The sequence below is a fragment of the Amblyomma mixtum genome, chromosome 8 (assembly GCF_055824585.1).
Source record: "Amblyomma mixtum isolate Tamu chromosome 8, ASM5582458v1, whole genome shotgun sequence".
In the NCBI taxonomy this organism is placed as follows: Eukaryota; Metazoa; Arthropoda; class Arachnida; order Ixodida; family Ixodidae; genus Amblyomma; species Amblyomma mixtum.
Window position 1 is genome coordinate 124371655 of NC_143019.1, and position 24506 is coordinate 124396160.

Below are 24506 nucleotides of genomic sequence, written 5' to 3' on the forward strand. Positions count from 1 at the left end.
AGGATGTGGGATATACAGATATCCCTCACCGCCCTGCGTGACGAGAGCGCGCGCCGCCGGACGTGGGCAGAGGGGGGCACCCGGCCACTCTCCTCACTTCCAGCTCGGACGTGACGTCACGCCTACGCACTGGCTGTGTAGGGAAGGGGTCATTGCCTTGAGTGCAACCGGTTGCCCAAGGGGGTGGCAATGTCGTAGAGGTTAAAAGGGAGAGCTCGCGGCAGGAACGTCTCTCTCTTGCCGCAGCGTTACTGCCCGACTGCCCCGCCGACCCCGCTTCCTACCCGCGACTCCCGGACTATCGAACGCCGGTCGACGACGACTTGGTAAGCTACTGAACCTTATATTATCGGACATTCTTCCGCAGTGTGCTTTGCCTTGCGCTAGGTTAATAAACTGTTTCCTAGCATACTCTGTCGTTGCCTATTCCGTCTGAACCCGCCGTGGCTGTGACTCTGCGCCACAGGTTGGGGACACGAGTCTCGCGTACGAGAAACGCCTGCGTGTAGCCGGCACGGAAGCTCGCCTTCCCGGCCAGCTGGACGTGGTGTGACCCCATAACTTGAACTGGCGCTGCACGTTGCTGGCACTTATCAGAACTAGTGCAGCCAGTGCGAGCCAAATCGGAGAGACCTAAAGGAAGTTTTGGACGCAGCAAAGTTCAGGAAAACCAGGAACCGTTTCCGCGCGTTGATGTGCTGTCTGCATTTCACCAACTTGAAAACCGTGGATGAGGCTACCCTTCCCCACCCCGGGCTATCAAAACGGTGGCCCATAACCGCAAGGCTGAACGAGGCCTTCCTTGCTGCCTATGTGCCAGAACAGGATGTGTCCGTTGATGAGAACCTCTTGCTTTTCAAGAAGGGATTAACGCGGAAGCGATATTGCCACACTGTACCTTGGCCTTATATATGCTGTTTGCTACCTGGAAATTACAAATGCCAAAAAGCAAGCATATTTAAACTACGTGCATAATGGCGTGACTTGCAGTGTGACCTGGTTGTCCCGAAATGTGCCATATAATTGGGTGGAATGCAAAACACAGTAAACTGCCATATAATTGGAAAAGAGAAGGAAAGAAAAAAGTTTGCCATTCTCCCTTATGTACATCGCCTGTCACATAATCTTAAAAATGTGGCAAAACGGTATGGCGTAGGGGTGGTTTTTTCCACACCCAAGAAACTTAAAAGGGTTTGTGCTGTTTTGGAAAAAAAGGCTGAGCAACGAAAAGAATCTGAAACAACTTGTGGGGTTAAGCACGAAACAATGTATGTGCCATGCGCAGAAGAGGTAGTTTACAAAATCCCAATGTCATGCGGACAAATAAATATCGGGCAGACGGGGCGTTGCATCAATACACGTTTGAAAGAGCATGCAAATAATCTGGAAGCTAACAAATCTAATAATCTAGTTGACCATGTCCGAGACTGCCAATCTTGTTTTCCTTCACTGCCTTACTGTGATATCCTCTACAAACACCCGTCCCGATTAACACGTGAGATTATGGAAGCATATCACATGAGGAAAAAACAAGGTTATGCGTCAGTAAGCCATCTATTTCATTATATGACAGTGAGGTTGCATACCATGATGCCACATAGAAACATGGGTTGTGTTTACTAGCTGATAAGTTGGCCACTTTTTCTATAAAATGTACTACTTTCCTTGAATAAAATTTCAGTTGTGAGTAAAAGCGCTCGTACTGTGTTTTCTTCTACTTTGTCTGCGTCGTTTGCGCTGTTGGCATTCAATATGTACCGCCAACTCGCCCGTTTGGCAATAGTGCTGTATGAAATAAGCTGGAGCGTTTCCTTGTCTATCCTAACAATCAGGCTGCTCTAAGATGTTCATCTTGAAATACCAGCACGATACATTCACAGTATTTTCCTGAGTGTGTGTGTAGTGTGGTGTCAATGGTTCCCAGCAATGTGAGAAATGTTGCTTTACTTCGTATGAAGTAGAATTTTCATGTACATTGCTCAAGAGTTTGGTTTTTGATTTGTAATCTTTGCAGGATCCTACAAGAGTGCCGAAAAAAAGGTGCGGCGCTACGAATTTACTTCGGCCCTAGAAAGCTCGGCAGTTTCTGGTAATTGAAATTCTCATAGTTCTTTACTAATGAGAAATTATTTTGCATACTCAACAAGACGTTCATGTGCAATTCTTTTTTAGGAAATGAGGGCCACAACGATGTACAGCTGCCGTCACCACGTAAGACATGAATTCTCATTTGTTAAGCCGCGAATTCTCATTTGTTAAGCCGCGGCGGCTTAACAATTACAATGAGAATTGTTAAGCCGCCGCGACTTAACAATTCTCATTGTACCTGCTGCTGCCGAGCAGCAGTCAACAGGCACAGAAAGATCTAGAGAATATACTTATTCAGGAAGATGTTTGCATGGAGTTCTCCTTAGTGGCTCTTGCAACGGTGCTAGGAGCACATTTCTGCTTTCAAACTATGTGCTTTGAAAGGGATCACTCTGAAAATTATCACATGTACTGTACATGTATTTTCGATTGTACTGAACTGAAGTGGCACTGAAATTTACCACCTAGTACTTCCATTGCTTTCTCCTTTTGTGATTCATACTGCAGTGGTTGTTGTGTGCCCTTCCCAAGAGCTATATGTTGTGCTTTTGTTGGGTTCTTTTGGATCCTGGAGTCACTGTTGCCTCTCTCTGCCTACATCACCACCAGGAAGCCACTCTTACAAATTGTACTCAACGCAGTGGTCCCATGTTATGTGCATTTGTTTTCTCTCCGGCATAATTTGGTCGCTTCCAGAGGCACACAGGTCAGCAAGGCCCTTAATGTAACTTTTCATTGTCTTTGAAAGCATTTAAAATGTTTAATGGTTGGAAGTGGTTGGTTGGTTTATGGGGTTTAACGTCCCAAAGCGACTGAGGCTATGAGAGACGCCGTAGTGGAGGGCTCCGGAAATTTCGACCACCTGGGGTTCTTTAACGTGCACTGACATCGCACAGTACACGGGCCTCTAGAATTTCTCCTCCAAAGAAATTCCAGCCGCCGCGGCCGGGATCGAACCCGCGTCTTTTGGGACAGCAGCCGAGCACCATAGCCGCTGAGCCACCGCGGCGGCGGTTGGAAGTGAATGCGGTGCCTTGGATGCAGCGAAATGTGCTGAAGAACATTAACTGCGATATCACAAAGCTCCCATAAAGGGTGCTGAAGCAGATAAGCAGCCAATAAGAGTGGCATGCTCTGAACGAGGACCTCTTGCTTAGGAAAGAACTGAACAGTCTAACTGCCTTCTGGAGCACATCAGCTAGCTCCTAGTCTTGTCTTGCCTGCAGCAAAATGGATGCATGGCATGAGATAAATGTGACCTTGTCACATTTCTCAACGGCTTGGCACCTCCTGTGCCTAGCAAGAAACGTTTGGTCCACCTCTTTGTTGCGTGTCGCTTGTCAGCCAAGGGCTATAATTCCATAGGGCTATCTTTGTTGCAGTTGTAATGCATTGATCCCTGCAGGCACCTGCAGTTAGAACAGATGTCTCCCTCCAGCATTTTGACCAATGTGGGTGTGGCCGTAAACAATACTTTCGAAATGGTGCAATGCTATATTAAGGGCACAGGCCTGCACTGCTTTCTGGCTTCTATTAGCACACGCTTCTCATGAGACTGGCAGAATCCATTTGCAACTAACAGCTGCCATCTCTGCCACGGTGCAATAGCAGTGGAAATGCCTATGAAGCAATGTAACAATTGGCGAAGCTCATAGACTGAGAAGTCCTTTACACAACAAGGCCGCAGCTTCTGTGCTAGCTACCACACACAGAGCAGCTCCACTTGACCTGGGTGTCTGTCACTGCATGGTGACATTTATGGCATTTAGATTAGGCTAGCAAGGAATAGAACATGAATTAGAAGTGTCTCCAAAATGGTGGAAGTTTAGGAGCATAGTACAGAGTGTGTTGCTGCCTACTGTTAGGCTCATACTGTTCTTTATTGCACCTCAGTGCGTAAATGATATTATTGCGCCCAGGTTAACCCTGCTCTCACTGAAATTGTTGGTTGCTTTAGTTTCAGCTACCCTGCTGAAGATAATGCGTCTGGTGCTGGAGGTCGGACAGCAGCAGTGCGACTTGATGCAGCGGCTACAAAGGCTGGAGGATCACGTGCTGCTGCGGTCGGACCGGCAGCTGGAGCAGAGGACTCGGCCTGTATCCCCATTGCCACCGCCTCCCCCCCTTGCATTGCCCGCGTTCACACCCGAGGAGTTGGACACTGCGGAAGCTCCCATCCAGGACGACAGCGTGGCTGCTGGACTGGTGATTTAATGTTTCTGATAATTCGTATCTGGGAAAAATGAATGCCTACCAACGAATTGCATGCATAATGTAATTCAGACGGTTTGTGAAGAAATCTTGAGCTCCGAGAGCAGTCGCATGTCGTGCTCTGTGAATAACATGCTCTTCATAGATATAATGAAGCGTCACACCACCCAGTTTGTCAGGTGTTCTGTCGGGGCTGTATATGAAATTCCCCTGACATGTGGAAAAGTTTACATCGGCCAGACGGGCCGTTGTATAAATGAATGACTAAGGGAACATCAGCTTTTTATGAATAATGGAGAAGGGTCAAATTTGCCCTTACATTGCGGCGCATGCCCTTTGGCTACGCCTGATAAAGCATGCCAGCCCTTGCTGGCTAGAACCAACATCTTAAGGCACAGTCGTAACCAGGTAGCACGTGAACTCGCAGAGGCTTTTTTCATTGATAATTCAGGTGATGAATGCGTAAGCGATTATAGTATCAACTTGTATAAGAAAGAGAAAACTTTCCTGGCACGTGCGCTTAGGCAATGATTGGATAAGAATCTAGGTATATAGTAGTAGTAGTAGTAAGAGACCTTTATTCGGCCATAATTTACAGGCCGAGCATGTCGACCGCCTGGGCGACCAGAAGTAGCTGTTCTTCCTCCCCTTTGTGTTCTTTCTGAATAAAATCAGTCGCGAGTTTGCGCCCGTCCATGTCCTTTCTCGTCCGTGTCTTTTTAGCGCAATTCCTTTCTTTAAATAATATCTACTAATAAGGTCGGAAAACTGGGCGAGTTGGTGGGGATTCATACTTTCAACTGCGCAAAAAAACACGGACACAAGGTACTTGTGTCAGAGCGGTACACTTGGCAGCATGTCATTTCAGGGTTCCTACAGCGACAGTTGGGTTCACTTACGCTTTCGGACCCTTTCTTCGTGAAGAATTCTGCAAGCGTTGTCAAGTTCCTGTCCGAGCTGGAAGAAGAAAAAAAGTACTTTGCCTTCAGCATAGACGTAGAGGACTTATTTTACTCTCTACCCCACGCTCAGCTCATAAAGAAAGTGAAAGACTGCATTGTCTTGGACAACGACGAGGTGGCTTTTGTGGCCAAATGTGGCATATCAGTGGAAAGTTTCCTTGAGCTGCTTTCTTTTTACATAGATTCTACTTTCGTTGGGTGGGGTGGGAAAGTCTTTGTCCAGAGGTCGGGAGTATGCATAGGCTCTAGAGTTGCGCCCATTTTGAGTGACATTTTCTTAAGTAGAATGGATCAGGAACTGGCGGAAGATCTTGTTGATCTTGCAGGAAAGGTATTCCGTTATGTGGACGATTTTATGGTTTTCCCGCTGTTGAGTTCTCCTAGGGTGGTTCCGGACGTCGTCAAAATTTTCAGAGAAAGGGGCGACGGCTTGAAGTTCACCTTTGAACTACCAAGCCTGGGTACTCTTACTGGGTATTAACTGGGTACTAACTACCAAGCGCGGTCTCGTCTAACCTTGCATTGCACTGCAGGAATTGCCAGGGATGCTTTCCACATCTGAATAAGACCATAATCTTATTCAGACACCGAGACCAGATATGCAGGGAGATAGTGGAAGCATATCTCATCAAGAAAAAAGGAGATACATCCGTTGGCCTGCTGGATGAGGAGATACCTTTTCTAGGCAATTATCTCTGCACGAGTAGGAAGTACGGAACGAACGTTGGCCTGACCAGATGCCACCTGTTGGTTTTTCCTTGTTTTTTTTTTTGGTTTTTGTCTTGTTGAAGTAATTGACAGTGCATGCGCCAAAGTTCGTGATTGTGTTGCGTTTGTTTCTATGCGTCTGTACCCGGGTTTTTTGAGCGTTTATAAGCACCTGATTCCTGAAATAAAAATTTAGTTGATAGTCTGCGCTCGTGTCGTGCCTTCTACCTTGTGTCCGTGTTTTTTTGCGCAGTTGAAAGTATAATATCTACTGTTGTGCTTGAGTGCGCTGTCACAGTATGTATTGTTAATGTAAATGCCTTGTTCATGAAAGTTGCTTGCTGATATACACACTGGTTGGTTGCTTCAGCGAACATTTTCAGGAATTCCCAAGAACAGGGAGTTCAAAATAGGAAAAATATTTGCAGGTACACACGCACAGTTGTAGCAGACACTGTACTGCAAACCTTTTCTGATTATACAATTAACTGAAACCCACGTATTATACTTTTTAATTCACGCAGTTCAGTGGTTAGTGCCAGTGGGGAGCACGAAGCCATGAACGTTGCCACATATTTTTTAAAATAAATAAAAGCATTTTTTGTAGGAATTCAGGAGTTCAGACATTTCTTCCAGACGAAACTGAAAATTAGCACAAGAGGTGCACATGAAGTTCAGTGAAGATGAAAACGTCTGCTGATGACGTGTTGCAGGGACTACGGTACCAAACTTTACTGTGTGCTCTACTTTGGTGTGTTGTGCACCTTATTTCACTCCATTGCTCCAAAAAATGACCTTGCACTTGGCAATGACTATCCTTTTCCTTACACCGAGATGTGATGTAGAACACTGTATATGAGGTGGCACAATACCGCTTGCAGTTCGAACTGGGCACCGTAGCCACTGCAGCACGTCATCAGCGCTCAATTTCAGTTTTGCTTGGAAAAACTAGAGTTTCTCAGGTTGCAGGGCTTTTGGAAATCAGTTTTTCGTTTCAAAGGCTGACATTCCATCACCTCGGTCACTTCGAACTCCCCTTTGGCAGTAACCATTGAACTGTAATAATTAAAAAGTTAATTAGCGAGTTTTTAATTACCTGTATAACTAGGATGCAGTAAATTATGTCCACCAATGCCGAGAGGTTCTTCCTCCAAAAAAAATTTTTTTTTTTCCATTTCAAACTTGTGCTTCTTTAGGAATTTTTGAGAGCATTCACTGGAACGCCCTGTCAATTCTTTGTGTGGTGAGATGTACCGTTGGAAGCAACAGCGGTACACAATGCCCAGCCGGTGGCAGAGCTCGCAAAAACTGCATCACGTGTTGAGACAGCTGTTAGGGGACTCTCTTTATCTGCTCTTTGGCTCCTATCAATTTGTTGGGCTCGGTAGCAGTGCTGAACATGTGGCTTATGGCTTATGGCAAGTGCCAGCTGCCGCGTCATGTTTCAGCCACGCAGTGCAAAGAAAATGCCACCTGTGAGACTGCTGTCGCATCACAGCGTTTAGGCGAGAAGGAGCGCTAAACAGCAAAGCGAGCTACTGATGCTGGTTCTGTGTGAAAGGTACTCAGTAACACTTGTTGCTGGGCTAGTCAGTGCATAGTTCTAAGTACAAAAGTTAGCGCAAAACACAAGAGGATCACAAGAAAGGTGGACACTACTGACAACTGATTCTTTATCGAAAGATACACCACTTATCAGCTGCAGCAAACATCAGAACGATGCAATCTGAAGTGTTCAGTGCACAGGCCTTTTTTATCAGGGTTTTCTTGCTTCAGGTGTTTTTTTTTAGTGTATTTGTTAGGTTTTTATGCAATATCGCTTTGTTATCATCCTGTTGGATTCCATTCAGTCATGCTTCTTTGGCCCTATACACCACGCGTCATGCTTTTTAATGTTCTTCCGTCGCTTTTATCGTTTTTAGCTTTTAAGTGTATTAAGCTTTAAGTTTTAGTGTTTTAAGTCTTTGTGTCTTTTACCACTTTTATGACCCTTTACATCGTTCTGACGTTTGCTGCAGCTGATAGGTGGTGTGACAGTGTGCCTATATATTACGTGTTTCTTTCAATAAAGAATTAGTTGTCAGTAGCGCGTTATCCTGTCCACCTTTCTTGTGATGGTCTTGTGTTTTGCACTAACTTTTGTACGTAGTTCTGTGTGAAGCACTGCACCTGTCACAGTAGATTGGTATTTGGCGGTGCAGTCACAGGCTCTTTTGGGGCAGTCACTCTCAGATAGTGTCACCCGATGTCATTCGATGCAGTTTTCCAGAGCTCTGCCGGTGGCCGGTCGTTGCATACCAGATTTGGTCCCTAAAAATTTTATTTCTCAATTTATTTCTCAGTCAAATATTTCTGTGATTACATTATTGTTTTACATCGATCAACACCAAAAAAAAAAAAATACCCTATGCTTTTCTTGTTGCCAGTGGCTCCCTTTCTTCGTATGTATCTCATAACGAGACCCTCATTTTCCTTACATTTGTCTGCTATTTATTGTTGTGCTGGTTTAATTTAATTCAGCAGTCGACTGTGTAGTATACTGGAATAGCATTTGGCTTCATTGGATTCAATACTTCACCTCCTAGTCTAACATTAAGGATGTTGTAAGGTCTGTTTTACATGAAGCTGAGCTTTCGGTTAATATACTGTAGCAAGAACTTCTGTGAACACAGCTGGAAGTTGGTCCTTTCTCAGTGCGTCTTTAATGTGGGCTAGGTTTTCCAAATAATAGGGCAGCTTTAAGGGGGGATGCGGGGCTAAAATACCGATTTTCGGAAAAAAAATGTGTTTTAAAGCTTGAGTTGTTTTGGATTGCTGGTTTAATGAAGAATATTCTCACCAAGTTTGGTTGTTATCGGAGCAGTAGAAAAGAAGAAAATGAATTCTTTTCACGACGCGGTGGGGCGCATTTGCCGTTGAAGGCGTCTGTGAACGCTCTTTTCAAGATGCGGCCGCGGTGCGGGCAAAAAACCGAATGTGAAGTGAATGCCTGTGATATAAAAGTTTGTTTTTCGCGCAGTTTAGTGACGGAATACTTTCCATCGAGACTATGCAAGGCAACTATCGAAGAACTAAAAAAGAAAGGCATATTACAGGCCGCAGAAACCGAAACAGGACCTCGAACCGAAGCAGTGGGTGGCAAACCGAAACAGGAGCTCGGATTCGCGGAAATGTACCACGTGGCCACCCAACGCTGTTTTCGCGCCATTTGGAGTCGTTCCCGCTTTGGTTGCGCTCGACGCTTGCTATGTGTTGCTATATCTTCCTTCTGTGAGCTTATTGCGATCATTGGGTGGCCGGTGGTGTGACCCGAAGATGCCCGCAACGAAGGCTTCGACACGGACAAGCTTCGGGAAGCGAAAACGCACGACGAAAGCGAGAGGCCCAAACAGCACTGGGCGACCGCCAGCAAGTGAGCGCCTGCCTGTGCCCAAATTGTTAACCTGTGTTACTGTTTAGGCAGTAGCCGACACTTCGTAACTAACATCACACTCCTTAATGAGCGCGAGGCGACATCCGACCGCCTTCTCTGCCAGTTAAGTGGACCTGAAGAATTATTATGACAGCCTATCAAATGGGTTCGTCTTATACCTACGCAGAGCATGACCTCGTGCGTAAGGTTACTCAGGTTAAGGGAAGCGCAGGACCAGCACTATGGACCTCCTCGATGGGTGTTCAACCCTTCGACACTGAGGACACCTCCGTTCCGTTCGCGTCAAGCACACAAGAAATAGCTTCGACGGCGTGTCACGTTACGGACGGTTGGGAAATAGACAGTGTTTCTGTATCCTCCTCCCTACAGAGAGAATTGCACGGGACCACAAGCCCTAGTCACCTGAGACGAGTCATCCAGACTCGGGGGCGCGTGGATGACACTTCTGGGCTCTTCGCGATGCCTGGAACCGTAAGGGACAAGGCTGAGCGTGGACAAGATCTAGTGACTTGTGTTGACGTTGAGACTTGCCTCACCAACACGCTACCGAGCAGTCCAATCACGCTCGACAGAGAAAAAGAGAGAGCCGAGAGTTTCTGCATGTGCTGCTGGTATGCTCGAGGCGACTGCGATTCAACCGTCACCCTCCCAGCCTCTAGCCTGCTGCAGAGCCACAGAATAACCTGTCTGTCCGGCAGCCTAGCAGAGCCAATCCATGCTCAGATTGGCGCACCAGGCCTTCCTATTCAAAGCGCCTTGACGACCACCTTCTTCTATCCGGTTGAGTTCTTCCACCATTTTAAACTCCCGGAGTGGTGGTCAATCAATTTTTCGACAACACTTCCCTGTGCCCATGACATCTAAGGCGAATGATCATGCCCTCTTCCTGTGTGGAGGCTTTGCCTGTGCAAAGGAAGGCTCCGCTCAAGTCATGGCGCATCACATTGTGCAATGTCGTCGTGTGTCCATCACGACGTATTTGGACAGTGTGAAGTCTCTTGACCGAGGGATACCACGACCACCAAAAGATGCAACAGTGTATCCCGTTTGCTTACCATCACGGATCAGATGGACTGAATATGGTCCAAGGCGAACCGGAGATTTACCACACAAATGGGGGACATTTTGTGCACATTTGGTCCTCATAAGTATCTGAATACTTGATACTCCCATCACTGTTCGCAGGAGCTCCTGCCAGTCAGGGCCGCGCTGCTCGAAGAAGCGTCCGTATAGTCGGCCGCTGGACCGCTAAACACTTCGCAACGACGGGCTACTCACCCGCCGTGCAACCCGCACCATCTCTTGCTGAAGTCACACACTTTGCGGCCATGTGGATACATGTGTGAAATTGCCGCTTGCGTTGAGAAGCCCATGCCGGCGGCAGATGCGAACCCTTCAATCTGCGATGGTGGTTCGTCACCTATGGAAATGTCTACCGGTTCTGCTGATGGTGGTGAGTGCCAATTGACGACATTTGAAAGGAAGGTACAGGGTCCTGCCGACGAAAGCGAGGGGAGCCCAGCGGCTACCGTTTTGTAAAAGTTACAGCCATCAAGGCGGTGGTAACATGGCTGCTGTGCCCGCACTGTCACGGACAGTCGTTGGACTCGGAAGAAATCGGTGCGGGTGCGAATCTGGAGTTTGTCGTGATGTGCAGATGGTGTGGTGAAGTCAAGAAGGCCGCGCATGCTCCACCTGTGAAGTCCAGTCAGCAGCCTGAGGTTTCACTGCACCTCGTGGTTGCAAGCCGTAACTGCGGCATGAACTACAAAACCATGGCAAACTTTTTTGCGGGTATGGACGCGCCTATGGCCATGCACCACAAAACATAGCAGACAGTAGCGGAGAAGGTGCACAGAGCCGCTATGGAAGCTGCGTCCGATGTCATGCGCGAAGCCGGAGCCGCTGTGAGGGAAATCAACTCCGTTGCTGGCTCCACTCAACTTTTGAACGTGTGTGTAAGTTATGACGGAACTTGGCATAAATGCGGCCACACCTCACACTTTGGGCTCGGCATTGCTATCGAGCTGGAAACTGGGTTGGTGCTGGATTTTGCTGTGCAGTGCAACTATTGCCATGGCTGCAACTATGGTCCCAAAGAAGGTGAGGATGAACATCAAGATTGGAAAAAAGCACACAGTGAGGTCTGCCAGAAGAACTTCAGTGGATCAGTGGGTCAAACCAATTTTACCGCAACGGCTGTGCAGAGAAAACACATCCAGCACATACATCTGCTAAAAGCATTATAGTTATAACATAATAATTTCCAAGATGCAAAGCATAGATATGGATAGGGGTAGACCACCTTTGCTTAATCGCTAAAATTTCTCTGCTCTTAGTACAATGAAAAGAAAAAAATTGCCGGGGGCTTAGCTGTGGTTAAGCCTGATAGGTTGCGAAAGCGGGTGTTTTATACTGCATATGCAGCACCTCTAGCGGGAACAGCGCGGCGAGCCATGCCAAGCGGCCGCCGTTACCCGACGAGCCGAGCTGGTAGCCCGTCTCTCGCTCCTGGTATGACATCACGCTGTGACGTCAATAGGCATGGTATGACGTCAGGGGTCATTCTAAAGGTCAAAAGTGCAAAATGGCCGCCACTACGCAAAAGGCCGTTCTTGGGAGTACTATTGCTTTCGCAATAAAAAAAAATGTCCGCATTGGTGGTGGTGCTTTCTGCTGGTAGCAGTAAGCAAGCTATTGTATCATACAGAAATTATGCACTATGATTGTAGGTACTCGCATGGGCTGTTGACAGGTAGGTGTATACAAAAGACCGACATGTGCGGTAGCCATGAAACAACTGACGTTTATTGCCCGCTCACCGGAAGTGCCCGAGCACGTTGCCAGACTGGCTGGCGTGCACCGTACAGTTTTAGCGGTCACCGATACATCCTCTTTTCTTTAAACATTGAGAAGGTGACTATAGAGTAAGTCCTCCACAATAGGGAGCGGGTGATATGCAGGACGGGGCGCCTTAATTCTGGTAGGCCAACCGGCAGGGAGGCCTTCTGAGTCTTGAGGACCGTCTTAGTTCTGCACCAACCATTCTAGTCGGTCCAGAGGATGTAGTGTGTTCTGTAGCAGTCTCTGCTCCTCCCCCTCGAGGTTGCACCGCTGGCTGCTCCCCTGTTTGTTGCTTGCACCCAACACTCCAGCTGGTCTAGGAGGTGTGAGAGAAACGAACTCTGCGGAACCCCTTTCTCCTGCTGCTGGCGAGGATGCTGTAGGCGGTCTTAGTATTCTAGGTGGTGTACACAGCTCCCTTGCTGGGACTGTTGATCTTGCATTCGATAACGGAGTGTCAACACACATGAGGGCCTGTTGGGGTCTTGTCGCTCTCTGCAACACTGGATGACTTTCCACGTCTCCAGCGTTGCGTGCTGTAGGATGAAGCTGTTGTGATGTTGGGTTGCAAACCTCTCGTTTTTCGCAGGTCTTGATGGTTCCTTCTAAATTCGCTTCCATCCTCTGTTATTACTCTGTATGATCGGGGGGCCACAAGATCTAAAACTATAGCTTTTGTGCCCCACTTGCTTCCAGACCTAATCCGAACGCTGTCTCCAGGCTGTAATGGCGGGAGCTGCTGCCCTTTGCTCGTATCCTGCTTATGTTTTCGAGGTTTTGAGGGCTGCTGAGCTGAATCCGAGCAGGGGTCAGGGAGCGGCGTTCTGCTGTCGCGACTCATGAGATACTTGGATGGTGAGACACCGTCTTCCAGCGGAGACACACGATAGTTGAGGAGGCCAAGCCAAAACTCCTCCTTTGATGATCCTGCCTTCTTGAGTAGCCTCTTGATTATTTGTACGCCTTTCTCCGCGAGTCCATTCGATTTCGGATAATAAGGGCTGGAAATGATGTGTTCAAAGTCAAAAATCACTGCGAAGTCTTTAAATTCCTTGACTGTGAATTGGGGACCTCCATCAGTGCAGACCTCGTGGGGGATGCCATAACGTGCAAATATCCGAGATAGTTTGTTTATGACCTCAGTAGTTGTGGTGCCGTTCAACTCCTCCACCTCCGGATAGTTAGAGTAGGCATCGTACACAACAAGGTAATGCTTCCCAGCATGCTCGCACAAGTCAGCTCCCACCCTGTACCAGGGGCGACTGGGCGTATCCCGTAACAGCAGTGGTTCAGCAGGCTGTTTGTAAGCATGTATCTGACAAGTCGGACACCGCTCAGCCATTTCACTTATTTCAGCTGCCATTCTGGGCCAGTACATGAGGCTGCGTGCTCGTGATGTGCATTTCGCTATGCCCAGATGCCCTCGATGCAACCGACAAAGCATTTCCTTTCGAAGCTCGGAAGGAATGACAACTTTGGTACCTTTCAACAACACACCTTCCACCACTGACAGTTCACTGGTGTGCGTTTTCCACTCCCCGTTCAAAGACTGTGACGCCTGCAGTTTTGCCATGATTTGCTGCAGCTCCGGGTCCCTAGCCGTGGCATCTTTCAATTTGTCCATTGTTCTCTTGCTCACCCGGTCCTCCAAGACACTTATGGCGTGTACTTCCAAGTCATCTGAGAAGTTATCTGACAAGCGTTTCCCTTGCATCCTGGAAAGAGTGTCAGCAATAACCAGTTTCTTCCCAGGAACAAATTGCAACAGGTAGTCGTATTTCAGCAGTCGCAGGAAGAGCCTTTGAAGTCGAGGCGGGATGTCTCCGAGTCCTTGCTTCGAGATAGATATCAATGGACTGTGATCGGTCTCTATAGTGATTCTTCGGCCCAAGACAAACTCATTAAATTTCTCACAGCCAAACACTATTCCAAGGGCTTCCTTTTCAATCTGTGCGTATCTGCGCTCGGTCTCTGTCAGGACCCTTGACGCATAGCCCACAGGCCGCCAGTCGCTACCATGCTGCTGGGAAAGGGCTGCACCCAATGCAAAGGCGGATGCGTCAGTGGACAGCTTTGTAGGTAAAGATGGATCAAATATAACAAGTACAGGAGCTTGCGTGAGCATTTCGTTTAGACGGGCCCACTCGATGTCGTGCGCTCTAGTCCATTCAAAGACAGAGTCCTCCCGCAACCGACCACGAAGTGATTCTGCCTGACTTGCTAAGTTCGGCAAGTACTTGCTGAAATAGTTGACTGCTCCAAGCAGCCTCTGGACTTCCTTTTTCGTAGCTGGCTTCTGGCAATGGGCTAGGCACTCTACCAGTTCTGGGTTAGGTTTGATGATAATGTGGCGGACAACTGGACTCGATTCAAGCAACGGGTAGAGCTCTACTTCATCGCCACTGAGTCAACAGAACCAGGAAGACAACGCAGCAACGCCAAGAAAGCCGCCATTTTGCTTCACCACCCCGGTCAAGAGGCAATAGATGTTTACAACACCTTCGATCTTACCGCTGAAGACAAGAAGGACTACGACAAGCTAGTGCAAGCTTACTGCCTACCGCAGAGCAATGAGACGTTCGAGCGCTACGTGTTCCGAAACCGCACGCAAGCCGAAGGTGAGCCGTTCGAGCATTTCTATCGAGACCTGCAACTGAAATCGAAGACCTGTAATTTTGACACCCTTCGGGAATCGATGCTGCGTGACCAAATATTGTACGGCACATCTAGTAGGACACTGAGGGAAAAGCTTCTAGCCAAAAAGGACTTGACACTCACCGCAGCCGTCGAGTGGGCAAAGGCTGAGGAAATCGCTGCCGCACAAAGCAAAGTGTGGAGTGAAGACAAAAGCGTCGACGCAGTGGGTGAGGAGAAAAACAAGCATCAGCAGCACAGGAACAATGCGCTGGGTTGCGGCAAAGGGAGACACCAAGAAAAGAAATGCGGCTACTGCAACCGCTCGCATAGGCCTCGCGAGTGTCCAGCATATAAGAAAAAATGTGCTAGGTGCGGAAGGCAGAATCATTTCGCAGTTTGCTGCAAAGCAAGAGCAGCGGATGTTAACGAGGTTGTCGAGCGGCTGGACGACGACGACGGCTTTACCGTGCTGCACGTATCTACAGCATGCAAGAAAGCGAGCGCTGCTGATGCGCGCGACTGGGAGGTAGTGACTCGTATTTCGGGACGGGAAGTGTGGCTGAAAGTCGACACCGGCGCGCAGGCCAACCTGCTGCCGCACGGCTTGTTTGAAGCCCTGGGAACCAAGCAGCAGCCAGAGCCAGCCAGGGCCGTACTACGCAGCTACGGCGGGAATGAAATCGTGCACATGGGAAAGGTATGCCTCCCGGTTCGGATTGGCGCCGACACTCGACTAGTGGAATTCTTTGTTGTGAAGAAGGGCCGTCAGGCGATCTTGGGACTGCAGGCTTGTGAGCAGTTTGGTCTTGTCAACAGAATCAGAGCAGTAAAAAAAGATGAGGCTTTGTCCGAGTGCGCTCGCCGGCAGTATCCCAAGTTGCTCACGGGCATCAGAAAACTGAAGCGGGAATACAGCATGACTCTTCAAGATGGCGCCCGTCCAAATGGCGCCCGGCGCACGGCCAACTTCGCGTTTGCATGGACCCCACTTCTGACACCATGTATACAAGAGACCGACACGTGCGGTAGCCATGAAACAACTGACGTTTATTGCCCGCTCACCGGAAGTACCCGAGCACGTTGCCAGACTGGCTGGCGTGCACCGTACAGTTTTAGAGGTCACCGATACAGTAGGCACACAACTGTCCTAGCTATTAGATTCTGCAAAACTAAATGAAATTTGAAATTATAGTTGATGCTTATGCCTAATAGCTCGTGCACCTGTGGTGTTTCTTTAGAGCAAAAGCAGCTGTGATGACAGCCATCATGGGGGTGGCTGTACAAAGGTTGTACAGCCTCCATGGACGCAAGGGGAAGAGATCATTTATTGCCTTGAAGCTGTGCAAGGTGGCAACAGGTACATTGTTACTGATTGCAGCAGGTTTTAATTGAATTTTAAAAGATGAGTGGAAGAAAATGTAACAGGTTCTGCTGCACTTTGTTTTCTTTTTTTTTTCACTTGATACTTTACCAGTTTTCTGTTTCATAACAGATGAATATTTTGTTACTGAAATTTTTTATGGGGGTAGACATCTGCAGTTTTCATCCGTGTGCATCTGAAGATATATGAGTCAGCAGATGCCTTTCAGAGAAAGCCCTCACACCAGTGCAACCATCTCTTGTCATGGATCGCAGTCGTGCCTTGTATCTGCCAGCCATTTGTGCTCCCTCATGTTAGTAATGCAAAGTGGTCGACTGTGATGTCGCCGCAGATTTATACGGTTGGTTAGAAAAGCTTTCAGGTGGATTTTTTCCTGGAGTTGTATTTGGATACTGTAGACCTTTCATTTTGGGACTCACTGTGTGTAATAACATGTAGTACTTGTGACCTTTTCTGTTTTCTCTGTTGGTGAAATAATCTTGATTTCTGCGAGCGCGCAAACCTTTTCCGCTGGCCTAAAATGTATGCTTATCTTATGCAGATGCCATCTGTGAGAAGACGGGGGTGGACGTATTAGAAGCACAGGGGTTCATAAGGAAGTGGTTGCCAGGTTCGGTGGACGAAAAGGCGGTGAACGAAAAAGGCGTTTTGCTGAACCTCTCCTGCCAGGTACTGCTGCCGACCTGGCAACCCCTGTGAGCACAGTTCCCTTCCTTTCCCCACGCGGTCCCCACCTCCCAGAATCCCGGACGGCCATCGCTGCCTCACAGGACTCCTGCACCTGTGCGTCCCCAGTCACCACCTAAGCCCACCCGTTGTCCTGCTCGAACCAGGCACGGTGCCTAATATTCAATAAATTGTTGCTCAGTTGGATTCTTTCGTTGCCTCATTTTGTTGTGCATGTGTATGGAAGAGATGATGGCAGCTTTGCAATGCCAAAACCCATGGCTTTCCCAATGCGAACATTAACTGGAATGTCAATATTCACTGAACTAGAAATGCAATGGCATGAACTTCGGGCCAGTGTTAGCAGAAAGGCTGAACAGTGGCCTAATTGTGCCATGAATGTGAGGCCAGCGTTGGTAGAGCGGCTAAACGTGGGTACAATAGTGGCATAAATGTTGGGCCTGTGTTAGCAGATAGGCTGAACAGTGGTCCGATCGTGGCATGAATGTCGGGCCAGTGTGGGTAGTTAGATAGGTCCAGTCTTGGCCTGAACATCAGGCCAAGGTTGGAAAAAGTCTCTTTTTGCCCCAATGCCAACGTAGGTCCGACTTTCCAGCCGGTTTTGACCACTATTACGCCAGCGTCGGTCTATTGTTGGCGCACTGCTTGGGTATACTTGCGTCAACATATGAATGTGTCACCTACTGCGCATGGTGATGTTTGCCCGTTTTTTTCAGCTATATATACACGTCCGAGGTTGAAAATAAACTGTTGCAAGTCAGAGTTCGTGTGTTCTATGTGCCTTCCTTGTGTCCTCGTCTATATTTGCGCTGTACAATCGCGAGCAAAAAATATTAGCACAGATCACTGGCGATTAGAATTCGTATATCTCACCTCGCAGCGCTGCGGTACGCTTCCATGTTTGCAGCCTAGGGGGAGACGGCAGGAAGTAAGCTTTATCAAACGTGCACCGCCAGAGCGTTGCAGTGCCGACCCTACATGACTGTGCTTGCGGCATTTATTTTGGCTCGGTTATCATAAGCAAAGATTGCTCCTTTTTATTACTGTTTTTTTATGTCTGCGATGGTTTGTCAAAAGGAATTTGCGGGAACAATAGATGATAGCGCTGCTTTTAGCCAGTAATTTCGCTGGTCCGTGGCAGTCCACTGAACCCCCCTAATACTGTAGAATGGGAACGGCCCGGCACTCTCGTTATCAGCCTCTTCGCCACCCGCAGCGCCACGCGTTGTCATTCCGGCGCTCTGGTGTTCGGTCGTGTGTGCTAATCTTTCTTACCCGGGACTGTACATCTCCATCCAAAAAAGCAGCAAGGAAGCGCCATCTGACGAGCATGAAGCAAGTCACAGAGAACAGCGCGATATATAAACCACCACTAGTATGAATTAATTCAGTTCAAAACAAAAGGCTCACGAAACCTGAGCCCACATGTTAACGAATTCCTCTTCACTTCAATTGCTACAGTCAACGAAGCCTTTTAAAGTGTATAGTCTGTGGCTGAACTCACGTAAGTAATACCGCATGGCCCCGCTGTTATTTTATGGCTGCGCCTATCTTTCTCCACGATACTTATTTCTGCGCTATTATCCAACCAGCATATGTGCTGGTTTGAGACCGCTGCACAGAAACGTGAGCTTTAGATGGACTTAGTTAAAAACAATACAAAGTGAATAAAAAGAAGATTCTGAACCAGCTTCAGTTTCAGGGGGAACTGCCTGCGGAAGCATCATCCCGCCATTTTCAAACACACCCCTGCCACGACAGGGATACGACGCTCCAGTTAGCTGTCTGCCAGCCACTAAAGGTGGAAATGGCGCTGATGTCTGCACTGCCTAGACAATGGCACGCATACAAAGTTTCCTGCCACTAGCTAGGACAGGGAACGTCCTGCAAGGCCACAGGTGCCCAGAAGAGAATAGCAAATGACTCTGCAACAGGCCGCAAAATGCTACTCGACTGACTGCCATCAGTGCCAATATCCAGCCGCAGCCTCACACCGGATGCGAGCACTGCCCCAAACTTGGATGTGCATCGTGCCTGTATGCACCTTGCACCCGCCAAGCACTGCCACCGTCAAGGTTGCATTCAGCTCCCCCGCGCGGCCAGTTCCTCGTCCCTGTCAGGAACGCTCGCCCCGCGACTTCAAAGGGATGGCGACTGCTAGCGGCATGCCGCTCAATGTAGAGGCGGGATTTCGACCCATTCATGAGGCTGAAAAACCCTTTCGAGAGGCGTACATCAGGAAAGGAGAACGAAGCTTTTTGAAGCCGGCCATGTACACAATGTGAAAGAGGTGGCGTCGTGCAACGGGAGCGAAGTAGCAGCCTGGTGCACTGCGCAGACAAGCATCACTGCACCATCAAAAACCATAAAATTCATGGTAAGAAATATTTGTATCTGATGTCTGTTAGTGCTGCACTCTCACTCACTTTTTTTTATGTAGCTATCTTCCAGCAGACAGCTTGTTGCCGCGAGCTGCAGTTGCAAGGCAGGAATCGCAGGGAAATGTAAACACGCTGCTGCCGTTGCAGTGTTTTTTGAGCGGTGTGAAACGCTCTCCAAAACAAGCCACCCGCAAGCCTGGAGTGTTCCTGCAATTAAAAAGGCTTACCCTAAACTTTCGAAGACGGCCATTAGGCGGCATAACAGTGAAGGTAATTCGAAAACTCTAGTTTTTGAGCGAACGGCGCAAGCCTGACTGCATAACATTCTCATTTGCCACACCTTCGGTGTTTGATGTGAAATGCCCTGTTCAAACTACGCATTGAAATGGACACGGCCCATGAAATGGCCCATTGCATAATCTCCCACTAATAATTTCTCATTTTTTCACCAACTTCCAGGTCATTATCGCTACAACACGTGCGTCAGTATTTTGGTGATATGAGATGCCCAATGAACGAGCTTTTGCAAGCAGAAGAGGATGCAAGCGGCGGCAAAGGGCCTGTGCGCACTGGAACTCCTGAACGGAAAACAAAACTTTTTTGACTGGGATTTTACAAAAAAGGAGTATCCCAGATATTCCAAGCAGCATTCTTGCAGAAAGCTTGTGCTCAAGAAGCGGAATTTCATTGCAAGGTTGGTTTAATTTCTACACATTTAGTACGAGTGCTTTGAATCTTCCGCATTAGGATATATGAATATTGTACTAAATTATCACCCAGTCGTTCAGATGTGGAAGCAAAGATTTATCAGGAACATGTTGCCGTTGCCCGTGAAAACTTGCCTTTACTGTCAAAAAAGACGCTGGACGACAAGGCGCATGGAATCGAGCAAGGATTCCATGCATAACTGGAACTAAGGTAAACGATTCTTTGCTCTGCTAAATTTGGGCTTCTCAGGTGTGCCTGCGGGCGAGTTGCGGTGTGGCTTTTTAAGCCCACATATTGTTGAGAGCCACATCAATGACCCGAAATCGTGGCTGCAAGAAGAGGGAAGGGTTCCCAGAGAGACATTAGCATTCCTCCGCGTCTGCTGAATGTGCCATGAGTCAAAAGCCTGTCTAGGAGGAAATGCATGAGTCAAGTAAGCATCTTCCGCACGGGTTTTACCATTGTTTGACGAGAAACTGCATGCGTGTGTTGCGTGTCGTGAAAGCTGGGCAGTCTCCCAATGTCGTGTTGGAAATCCATAAAACCTTATCCCAGGCAAATTTATATACGTATTATTGCATCCTACAGCACAGCAATGTGTCCTGCTGTTGTTACGTGCCATTTCGTGCTCGGGAAGGACGTGCACAACTGCTTCGTGGAGGCGTGTGCAACACAGCGGGAGCTGTCAGACTGCCCCCACCTTCCTGACAGGGATGCACGTGCGTTGCACTGGAGTTAGATGTGCAGGGTGCCTATACTGACGCACCAAAACTTAAACCCGGCTCAGGCACCATGGCATTACAATCCCCAATTGTCAAGGCCTTATGCCATTGGAGGAGTGGGTTTGACACAGTAGCACTTACCGTGCTTATGTGTTGCAATAAAGCCTTGCAGATCAATGAAAGCAGGTCAGTATAGGAAATAAGACGTTTCATACCTTGCCCCCGTTGCCGCAGCATCATCGCAGTTGTTTTTGTACCACCATGCCCCATGTTGGGCCTTCACTCAGACAGCTGCCTCGTGTTTCTGGTCCCTGGGAGCAAGAGGCAACAACATACTGGGGAGTCACCATAAATGAACAGACCAGAACTCTGTCCCAAAAGGAACAACAGAAAAATACGAAAAACCACTCCAGTTTGAGCGCTAGATTGTCAGCACACGCTCGTTGAACAATGTGTCTGCACCATGTCTTACTGACACGAATACATTCGCTCCCAAGTACACACAGAATATAGTGTGAGGTTGTAAAAGACAACCTCTCCCGCTCCACTAATGTACCGCGGGGGGCCAAGTACACACAGTCGAAGCACCAGCTACTGCAGTGAAAAGGAAATCAACAGCTGGTAATGAAAAAGTAACAGCAGTCACAGTGAGGTTCGCTTCGCCACCACCCCTAAATGCACCAATGCGCAATGCTAAAGCCACTTTCCAGCAGCCCCCTATCAAAGTCACAAAATTAAATTTTTATTTTGATCGAAAGCCCCATCAACTGCTTATCACAAGTGCTAGACAGCAGATAGCTTAAATACATTGACGACTGCCACCACGGCGGCTCAATGGTTATGGCGCTGGGCTACTGACCCGAAAGACGTGGGTTCGATGCCGGCCGCGGCAATCGCATTTCGATGGAGGCGAAATGCTAGAGGCCCGTGTACTGTGCGATGTCAGTGCACATTAAAGACCGCAAGGTGGTCGAAATTTCCGGAGCCTTTCATTACGGCGTCCCTAATAGCTTGAGTCGCTTTGGGACGTTAAACCCTCATAAGCCATACATGCTGACAACTGGCCTAGACCTAAGTATAGCCTACACTTTCAACAAACGACCACACAAATTCGACACTAGAACTGCCTAGTGTAAGCATTCGACTCTCCCACTATCTCCGGACGCCTAGCTGGCACGAGAGCTAGAAGGTGAGAACCACGGCCACCTGGATCGGCGCGCGCGCGTGACCTGAGCGGCCGCGTGAAAACGGAGACGGGACTGGAGAGAGGGCGGCAGAGAGAAAGAGGGGAGCAGCAGGGAGAGCGACTCCGACCGTCATGTGATGGAGATCATGTATCCGAGAATTGCCTTGAATAAACGTGTTCAGTTGGAACGGGTGTGATCGATCAAGGCGACCAGCGACTGACACTAGTCATGACTTCAGTCTGCGTCCTGTCAAACTTTCGTGTTTCCTTTCTGCTATTTTTTACATCATCGTGTACCAACTCACTGAACTTTCGGCTTTACCTCAGTTAAAACTAGTGAATCAAAGGGGGTTTGAAAACTAAGCAAAGCCAAAAGTTGGGCAAGTTAGATAACGTTCATGATGTAACAATAGTGCTAAAGCGCTAACTCACAACTGGGGTCTATTGCTGAAACACACAGTTTATAGATGTCACTTTAAAAACACAAAAACATAAGCACGCAGCCCCGCCTCGGAGCCCAAGTCAGAGGAAAAAAAAGAATTGTAAGCATCAGGCGCCAGTCATCGCTGTAGAAAAATCAGTTAAAAAATCCGTTATCAAAAAGTATATCAATGCAATGCTGAGGCTAAGAAATCGATTTCACAGCCCTGCCATGTTAACAGAGGGCTCACTGACACATAGATTCTGACATTTTCTAATGTAATATGCCTCCATTATCTCGCGTACGCGCTGATCACGATGTCTGAAAAGAAATCGCATTTTCAGACACCGCGATCAGCGCGTACGCGAGATAATGGAGGCATATCATATTAGGAAATGTCAGAATCTACGTATCAGCGAGCCCTCTGTTAACATGGCAGGACTGTGAAATCGATTTCTTAGCCTCAGCATTGCACTGACATACTTTTTGATAACGGATTTTTTAACTGATTCTTCCACAGCGATGAGTGGCGCCTGATGCTTACAATTCTTTTTTTTGCTCTGACTTGGGCTTCCGAGGCGGGGCTGCGTGCTTATGTTTTTGTGTTTTTAAAGTGACACCTATAAACTGTGTGTTTCAGCAATAAACCCCAGTTGTGAGTTAGCGCTTGTCTGCGTCGTTTCCTTTTCGTACCACTCGACCAGAGAGCGTTTTGGTTCCTCGGTGCTTCACCCCCACCACAGCCATCACTTTCTGGTGCAGCTTACACGCTTATGCAAACATTGCTCTGCTAAAAACAATGCTAGCATGTTTTCATTACCAATATTAGCCGCTTCTGTGCCAGGCTTGCTAACATGGCTGTGGAAGATGAAAACACTTTTGCAAACGCAAGCGTTCATAAATGGGTGGAGAGAATATAATGGTAATGCACAAGTTATAAAAGCGGCCAACCGTTTACCTGGCGTCTAAAGCCGGCCGCAGTGCCCTCACTCCTATCTCCGCCTAAGGAACGTTGCTTTGCTGAAGAACACAATTCCGGCAATAAAAGCTTGGAACGCAATGCAAGTACCGTAATGAGCGGCGATTTGACAAAAATAATTCCCACGACCAAAGGTGAATCCTGCGGAAAACAGCGTCGCAGTAATATTTACGGCAGCTGTATAACGAAGCGCCTGAAAAAGTTCCTTAAAGTTAGCGAGAGGCGCTGCCACACTTGACCAAGCATTTTGTCTGTATCGCAGGCAGCAAGCATTAGCACTTACCTGGACTTCGCCTCACGGAGGCTCCATTTTCAGCAGTGACAACCAAAGTGGCAAAGTGATGTCTTTGTCACGAACACTGAAGAGCAGAGTACCACGTTTCTCTGCGGTTTACACTGCGCCCAACTCCAACAAAGCACCGGCAAACACATGGACTTGTGCGGCAAAGTGATGTCTTTGTCACGAACACTGAAGAGCAGAGTACCATGTTTATCTGCGGTTCTTACACAGCGTCCAACACCAACAAAGCACCGGCAAACACAAACATTCTAGCAAGCTTCACCCTGCTTTCACGGTAGTCTGAACATGCAGAGGCAGCTGCCATGTAAAGGCTGTGCTGCACGAACTTTTTCGCTCAAAAAGTGAACTGCGACAACACGTGCATGCAACGCTAGCAGCAAATGATCTACGCGCAGTGATGCCAACTCAGGTCAACGTTTTATCCCTAGATCGAACCCTCAAAAATCCCTAGATTGAAGAAAAATCCCTAGCCTATAATGGTTTAATTGTTAATGCGACCATTTGAGCTTTAACAAAGTCTCAGCGCCGTTCACTGTTTCGTCTATTGGTTATACATTTTGTCAGACATGAATAAAAGCGTGTTAGCCACAATTGCACCTTTTTTTTTGTAGATTTACCTTACATAGAGGGCCCACAGATGGCGCCAGCTTTTACAGAGCCGTGTGGTCACTGGAGAGTAAGATAGTGAGCAACGACGCTCACGAGCAGACGGCTCCCGTTTCACCGCACCGGCTTTTGAGCTGCTCCTTCAGCCGGCTTATCTTTACGCGCAAAGAACCTATGCAGCCCTTTGAAAAATGAATGCAGTTGATACCGAGTTGAAAGATCTGGCATTTTCTGCTAAGCCCCGTCAACAC

The 24506-nt window shown here is 48.0% G+C and overlaps 1 protein-coding gene across 2 annotated transcripts in view; it reads right to left on the reverse strand.

Annotated features, from left to right (window-relative positions):
- Window positions 1-24024, reverse strand: part of LOC149334214 (uncharacterized) — a 291867-nt gene extending 267843 nt beyond the window's left edge. Inside the window, exons 1-2 of one of the 2 annotated variants that reach the window (XM_089555087.1) lie at window positions 23632-24024; window positions 20978-21073 (exon numbers count right to left, since the gene is read on the reverse strand). In XM_089555087.1, the coding sequence (XP_089411213.1) occupies window positions 20978-21032 (55 nt within the window). In that variant the 5' untranslated portion in view covers window positions 21033-21073; window positions 23632-24024. Of the gene's footprint in view, window positions 1-20977; window positions 21074-21621; window positions 22350-23631 lie in introns of those variants that run through there. The other variant, XM_089555088.1, reaches the window with a different exon arrangement.
- Window positions 24025-24506: the final 482 nt, after the last annotated feature.